At 36.3% G+C, this 7,537-nt stretch overlaps 1 protein-coding gene and 1 pseudogene across 1 annotated transcript; both read left to right on the forward strand.

Moving 5' to 3' along the window:
• The first annotated feature begins 316 nt into the window (after nt 1–316).
• LOC122290123 (probable aspartyl aminopeptidase) lies at nt 317–6,098 on the forward strand. Its single transcript, XM_043097674.1, has 11 exons — nt 317–479; nt 670–805; nt 1,080–1,158; nt 1,279–1,481; nt 1,607–1,676; nt 1,948–2,070; nt 2,282–2,437; nt 3,405–3,578; nt 5,179–5,253; nt 5,340–5,480; nt 5,699–6,098. The coding sequence occupies exons 1-11, from the start codon at nt 386–388 to the stop codon at nt 5,918–5,920; spliced, it is 1,473 nt and encodes a 490-aa protein (XP_042953608.1). The 5' UTR covers nt 317–385; the 3' UTR covers nt 5,921–6,098.
• Nucleotides 6,099–7,203: 1,105 nt separating this feature from the next.
• Nucleotides 7,204–7,316, forward strand: LOC122290668 (annotated as a pseudogene).
• Nucleotides 7,317–7,537: the final 221 nt, after the last annotated feature.

Raw genomic sequence — 7,537 nt, forward strand, 5'->3', positions numbered from 1 at the left:
TTTTTTAATTTTTTCTTTTATTAAATATGTGGTGTATGGATAACAAGTAAAAAAATTTAATTAATTTAAAAAAATAAAAATAAGAGTGATAGATAATGTATAGAAATCATAAATAACAAAGCTTGTCGTACAAATATTTTCAAAATGAAAAATGATAGAAAATAGAAATACGGACAGAAACAGTTCAACTGTTTAGGAAACTTTTGCCTGATCCGTGATCGGTCCGTGGAGTTCCGTAAGTTTTTCTCATGGGCCCATGGCCCAAAACCATATATTCTCCTTGGTGTGTCCGCTGGTATATGTACATGGAGAGATGACTCCGTTAGGCTTAAAAAAGAGAGAATAAATACGAAGCAAAGTCAGCTCTGTGAAATTCTTGGCAGCCATGGCCAAGGAAGAGGCGCAGAACGAAGTAAGCTCAGTGGTCTCCGATCTCATTGACTTCTTGAACGCCTCCCCTACTGCTTTCCACGCCGTTGGTAATTACTTAATCTCTCTTCTGTTGTCCATTTCCGTTTTTTGAAGTTCCTCATAGGTCCCATCTTAATATCTTACCTCCCTTTCTTGAGTGTTCGTTTGGATTTCAAAGACGGTTCTCTCTCTCTCTCTCTCTCTCTCTCTCTCTCTCTCTCTAGAAGTGATTAATTGCGTCTATTAACTTATTTTTAGATGAGGCAAAGAAGCGATTGAGAAGCTCGGGATATGAGCAAGTTTCGGAGAGGGAGGATTGGAAATTGGAAGCCGGAAAGAGATATTTCTTCACGCGGAATTACTCCACGATTGTCGCTTTCGCGATCGGAAAAAAGTACGGCTTTCTTTGTTCATTTCTTCTTTTCTTTCAATAACTTCACCATATTCATTTTTTTACTACGTTTGGTTGCTGAAAAAAGGCAGGAAAACAAAAGAAATCAAATTTGTGAATTTTATGCTTTTTACCATTGGAAGCACCTAGTTAACATAGATAAAATACATTTCATAGAAACTGTTCGGCTTAGTCCAATTTTTCTTAGTTGTAAATTAATTATTGCTTGATAAAGAGTTAGTGTATTTATTGCTGATAATGTGTAACTTTTATTTAGGTATGTTGCGGGAAATGGATTCCATGTAGTTGGTGCTCATACTGATAGTCCTTGTCTGAAACTGAAGCCCGTTTCCAAGGTGACCTCTTGGTTTCATTGCTGTTACCTGATTTAAATATTACTTGCACACTGTAATATATAATTGGATGGTTTAAGGAGAATTTCCTTCTTTGTTGGGGAAATCTGGTGGCTTGGGCAGGTAACTAAAGGTGGGTATTTGGAGGTTGGTGTCCAAACATATGGGGGCGGCTTGTGGCATACTTGGTTTGATCGTGACTTAACAGTTGCGGGAAGGATGATAATCAGAGAAGAAAAAGATGGTTCTGTTTCATACTCACATCGTCTTATTAGAGTCGAGAGGCCCATTATGCGGATCCCAACCTTGGCAATTCACTTAGACAGGTTGCTTTGCTGTATGAAATGCTTTCTCACCCGTTTGGGTGTTGTGTGTTCATGATTTAGATAGAAATGTGAATTTTAACTTTGAAGCTACCTTCTTTGAACAATTTGTTATGTTCTGTGAACAGGGGCATTAATGATGGGTTCAAGATCAACACACAGAGCCATCTTCTTCCTGTCTTGGCAACATCAATCAAGGTAAACTTGAGATTACACACACTTACGAAGCAATGCTTCATCCTATCTATGTGTTTTCTTTTTTTCAAGTGATGTTTATTGAACATGATTAAGAGAAATTGTTCTGTTTAAGAATGCCGGTATTGTATGCTTAGCCATGATTACATGTTTGTCTAATCTAATGAAAAGAGGAGTAACTGAACTTCAGATGAATGTGGCTTGATTAAGGTTTGAGTGAATGTATTCCATTTGATCAATTTTTTGTTTTATCCTTTTCAACTACCTTTTGTAGGCAGAGCTCAATAAAGCTGTTACTGAAAATGGTCCAGTTGAAACTGGATTTCAGATTGATGGAGACAAAGTTAATGAAAGAACTACCAATAACAGCTCGAAGCATCACTCGCTTCTGTTACAGGTTAATAAATTCTCTCTTATCTCTTCTCTTTTGTGAGGGTGGGGGTTGGGGGGAGATAGGGAAAATTAATTTATATTAGTATGGTCCAGATTGCATGAATCTGTTAGAGGTATGATCACATGCAGTTGTTACACTTTTGGAGTATCTCAGCTTTATTTTTTTGGTTATGCTTGTTGGTGAATTGTCTCTCTACAATTTTTCTTTTTTCTAGCTGCTTGCAAGTCAGATTGGCTGTAAGCCAGATGATATATGCGATTTCGAGTTACAAGTGTGTGATACTCAGCCAAGTATTGTAGCTGGTGCAACAAAAGAATTCATTTTCTCTGGGAGGCTCGATAATCTCTGCATGTCATTTTGCTCTCTAAAGGTATGACTTGGCATTAGGTTGTCTTCTATTCTTGTTGAGATGGAATTAAGAGGTGCATGTCAGAGTTGATTGTTTGCCTCACCCTTTGAAATTCTTGATGGCTGATAAAAAGTCGTGTCTTATGGATTTTTTTTATATTAAAATTTTCTAAAATCACGTACACTTCAGGTGAATTTAGTGATTTATATAATGAATTTCTCTTCTCATCCTATGTGTGATTCCCTTGATCTTCATCTTTCGTGATGTCAATGGCTTGGCCCTCTTATGTATAATTTATGGTCCTAGATACATACTGAGCATGAGCTTTTTGTTCCATAACCCAGCATTGTATAGGGTGTTGCATTTTTTTCTCCTAATTATATTGTGGTCTTTATGCTTTTCAATTCAGTGTCTTGTCATCTAATAAGGTACAGTGAATGATGTCAGTTATTGGAACTGTCTGCTTCATTTTCTCTTGTGCTAGATCATAGGTGCCACGGGGTAAGTCTAAAATACTTGCATTATCTATAATCAGTTCTGTCATTAGGACGTGAGGCTGGGCCCTTTTTTCAGAAATATTTTCTTTGCTTCCCTTTATTGGGCAACATGCAGATTGATTCCTTGAGGACGAATCGATTAATCGTAAGCTTTATTGAATTGAATTTGGAAATGATAGAAGTGAATTGATAAGAAAAGTTTTTCTGGAACTGCCAAGAACTAGAGAAAGCTTAGTTATGCAAATTTCTTGGCCATGATATGGCCGAAAGAAGTACTTATCTGAGCTCTTACTCACCCAGACAGTCCAATGTATGTTTTGGAACTGAAAGATAAAAACTGCAATATATTTCTCTCTTCATCATATATCACCATTGCTGCTTTCTCGTGTTGCTGGTTTTCCTTATGTATTGGAGAAAATATGGTACGGTGCCTAGTTGTTTGAGTTCAAAGCAGCTGATTTGCATATGCTACATTATGGTTTCAATTTCAGGCATTGATAGATGCTACATCTTCTGTAAGCAGTCTTGAGGATGAGACTGGTGTTAAAATGGTGGCCTTGTTTGATCATGAGGAGGTTGGGTCTAACTCTGCCCAAGGAGCTGGGTCTCCTGTCATGGTAGATGCTTTGTCACGAATCACAAGTTCATTTGGCCCAGATTCTAAGGTGATAAATGCTTCATGTTCCTCTGATGATTCTAAGTTCTTATTGAAAAAAGGAAATGTTCACTTCTATTCTCTGATTGATTGCGTGCTTCAAAATATAGATCCTGGTAGATGCTTATTTTTTTGTCGATATAGTGTGCAGACTTATGGGTTCTGATCCAATGCAATTTGAAAATGAAGGAATCTGATATATTATTCATGTCACAACTTGGAAAAATTCTAAATAGGTTTAAAGAATTGCAACTTGCTATTTTAGCTGTTAAGAAGGGCCTGTTTGGATATACATCTATTACCCCCAGGTATATCCCTCATTGGGAGGGTGATGAATATGCATTGTTTGTTAAGTCCTACATTTATTCCTTACTAACCGTAACTACACTCCATAATGGTTCTAAATACCTTAATTATAACCTTGACTAATCTTTTTAGAGTATCAGCTGAGATGTGATTTGGACATTCCTTGGGTCATTATAAAATGTTATCAAAGCCGACAAAGGCACTAACAAGGACATCAATGATTTGAGTGAGGGAGTTAGACGAGATGAGATAATCTATGAATAATAGTGAAATTGTTTGTAAATAGTAGTGTAATTGTTTGAGTTGATATGTTTTATGGGTTTTGGGAAATGAGAGAGAAAAAGTTTAATAAAAATATTATAAAGTTAAAATATTGTTAGAATATAATTTTTAATATAATTTTTGTTTTGGAATTTGAAAAGGTTGAATTGTTTTTTTGTGTTTTGTTTGGAAGTTCGGGAAATTTATAATGATTAGGTAATGATTAGATGAAAAAGTTGAAAATTTGAAATTGAAAAGTGTTTGTATTTGTGATGTTTGGATATTGAGATAAGATGGATGGGACGAGATGAGATGAGGTGGGATGGGAGGCTCTTGCTATCCAAATCAAGCCCAAGTCCAACACATGCACTGAGTGCTGAGTCCCATGTCGATACCTTACTAGGTACTGAACTTATAATGACTCCAAGGATCTCCAAGTGTAACCTTGACTATTCCTTTTGAAATATAGACTGAACGTGACTTGAGGTTTCCCTCAGTCGTTACAGCTTCCCACTTTTATCATTACAGCAAACTCTTGTTTCCTGTGTTGAACCCTAAATTTTCGTAATAATGCCCATACCTTGCTACAATGCAATCTTTTTTATACAGCTGATTTGTTTCAAAAAGGTCAACTTTCACTGCCAACAATCAACCAACCAACAAAATAGTGGTTCCCATACTCTTTCCTACATTTTCTGTTCATCATTCTCCATCAGGATGTGGAAGTGACTAGATTACCGAAACAATGAGCATCTGAAAAAAGTTGTTTTAAATCCAAACGTCGTGATTTTTAATAGATCTGTATTGTTTTTTCAACCATGATGCGTGAATCATGCTTCAGACTTCGTTTCCCAATTTCAAGCCACCATGGGTTGAGCCCTTTCTCTTACGCAATTTTCAATTGGATTCATTGGTTTCACAAACATGCGGCATCAGCTGGAATTTAGGAGTGGCATAATCATATTCCTTTCTATACACTCATTCGGTGATTATGTTTTTATCTGGAAACTTATATACTGTTACTTTATTTTATTTCTTTCCAGGGGCTTGAGAAAGCAATCCAGAGGAGTTTCCTTGTTTCAGCTGACATGGCACATGCATTACACCCTAATTATATGGTGTGTTGTCTACTGTGCTTGTAATTTTCCAGTGTGGGCAATATATATTCTTTTTGCTGCTCATGTTGATAGAGTTTCTCCCACAGGATAAGCATGAAGAGAATCATCAGCCCAAGATGCACGGAGGGCTTGTCATTAAACACAATGCAAATCAACGCTATGCAACCAATGCAGCCACTTCCTTCATATTCAGAGAGATAGCAACAAATCATAAACTTCCTATTCAGGTCAGTTTCGCCCTGCATTGGTTATTGTATCTGCGAAATAATCTGGGGTACAAGACTTCTATAAATAGAATTAGCCCAAACTGAAAATATAATTAATAACATGATTTTTATATACCAAAAAGGGAATTCTTGCACGAATTGAAAATATAATTGACCAAACAGAATTGAGATGTGTGGAATAACAAAGTAATTGAGACGAGAGATTACTTGTGGTGCAGGATTTTGTGGTGCGCAATGACATGGGATGTGGTTCAACCATTGGCCCTATCCTTGCAAGTGGTGTGGGGATTCGTACAGTTGATGTCGGCGTGCCGCAGCTTTCAATGCATAGTATACGAGAAATGTGTGCTGTAGATGACGTGAAGCATTCATATGAGCATTTCAAGGCCTATTTCCAAGAGTTCTCTCATCTAGACGCTAAGATAGTAGTTGACATTTAGGTATGTGTTCATCTTTCGCAGTACCAACGCCTGCCCATGTGCCATCTTAGGCTCTTGCTTTAAACCCATTGAAAACTTGGTAGCGATCTAATATTTGAAATAACTGGAATGTTGTAGTGGATCTGCAAATTACTTTGGCTCACTTTCGGTAATTATGTTTTGCTACATGCTTTGAACATTCCTCTCCATTTTCCTTATCCCTTTACTTTTCTGAGCAAGTTTTCTTATACCGAAGGTTTGTTGTCCTATTTTTATAAATCGTTTTCTTAAAATGATAAACCTACAATGTTTCTTCAAAACATTGAGCTTAATCCTCATCATGAATCGTGTAACTTTTCCATATTAACCAAGTTGCAAGAACACTTGAAGATTGATCATGTCCCACTTTGGTTTCCCATTTTGTTTTGTTCACGAAAATGGAAAAGCAATGAAAAGTCTGTAAAAAAAGAATAATGGAGAGAGAGAGAGAGAGAGAGAGAGAGAGAGAGAGAGAGAGAGAGGTGGCTATTGTCAATTGGAAAGCTGTAAAATAGGAATAGTTTTGCCATTGCCTTGACGTTTGCTTAAAAGTAATTTATGTAGAAAACGTACCAAAACTTTGGAGCTGAACGGCATCCAAGGATGAATTATAGAGCAACATCTTGTTGGATTAATTTTTAATCATCCAAAATTAATAGAAAAATGATTGTTACAGAGTTTACAAATGTCGTACAATTACTTTGAAAAAAGTGAACAAATACAGAATTTATATAAAAAAATAATAATTTTTAAGTAGTAAATTTTTTTTTCAAAATGAATATACGATACTTACGCATTTCATAATTATACGTAGAATTACTCAAATTAATTAGAGTTATAAAATAACATCACCGTATTTGATACACTTTTAAGAGTAATAATATGCACCCACAATTCTTTTATAATTTTAAAGATAATTATTAAATATTAAAAGATTCAAATCAAGAGAATTTAAGCATTTTCTATAAAGAGAAACAATCACATTGATTAGTTATAAAATAACCATGGTTCTATGTTTTTGTCGGCAAAAATCCCTAGTTAACAAAGGGCAGACTATATTACGACAAAAAGTAAAAGGGGGCAGACAAACAGAGAAACATTCGAACATAAGCCCAAAACAAACGACTCTTAAGGGGGCTTAAAGCCCAGTACGAATACCATGTCCATGAGTCATCATTACTCTTTTCCCACATCGGAGAAGAGCGAAGACTACTCTTAGGATCGCAGCTATAAAGTAGGCAGCCTATATGTTGTTTAATTCACGCAGCCACGCGGTGAGCACAAAGCGAACTATTCTTTCGCCTTTTACTAAAGAATACCGTGTGCGCGCCGCAAATAGTGGCATACGCCTATTTTTGGAGGGGTTTCTCCTAATCGGGATGCCCCTAAAATTCTTGAGTTCAATGCTTAATGATCTGTAGATGTTGTTAGACATTATTACAGAAACAAAACCGAAAGAAGGACGGTATGTTAAAGTTCTGAAAGTTTCTGAACTTGCAATTTCATGCTTTTCTGTTCTCTTTTGGTTTTGTATTTTAGAAGCTCTAACTCCGTCCTATGCTCTTGGACCCATTGAAATACCCTCAACTCCGGAGTATT

This window comes from Carya illinoinensis, chromosome 12 (assembly GCF_018687715.1).
Source record: "Carya illinoinensis cultivar Pawnee chromosome 12, C.illinoinensisPawnee_v1, whole genome shotgun sequence".
In the NCBI taxonomy this organism is placed as follows: Eukaryota; Viridiplantae; Streptophyta; class Magnoliopsida; order Fagales; family Juglandaceae; genus Carya; species Carya illinoinensis.

What these genes read in the sequence shown, in the direction of transcription:
- LOC122290123 (XM_043097674.1), top strand. Translation starts at nt 386, where the DNA reads ATGGCCAAGGAAGAGGCGCAGAACGAAGTAAGCTCAGTGGTCTCCGAT. An exon ending in AACTGAAGCCCGTTTCCAAG is followed by an intron (nt 1,159 to 1,278) that starts GTGACCTCTTGG and finishes TGGCTTGGGCAG; the next exon opens with GTAACTAAAGGTGGGTATTT. An exon ending in TCTTGGCAACATCAATCAAG is followed by an intron (nt 1,677 to 1,947) that starts GTAAACTTGAGA and finishes TACCTTTTGTAG; the next exon opens with GCAGAGCTCAATAAAGCTGT.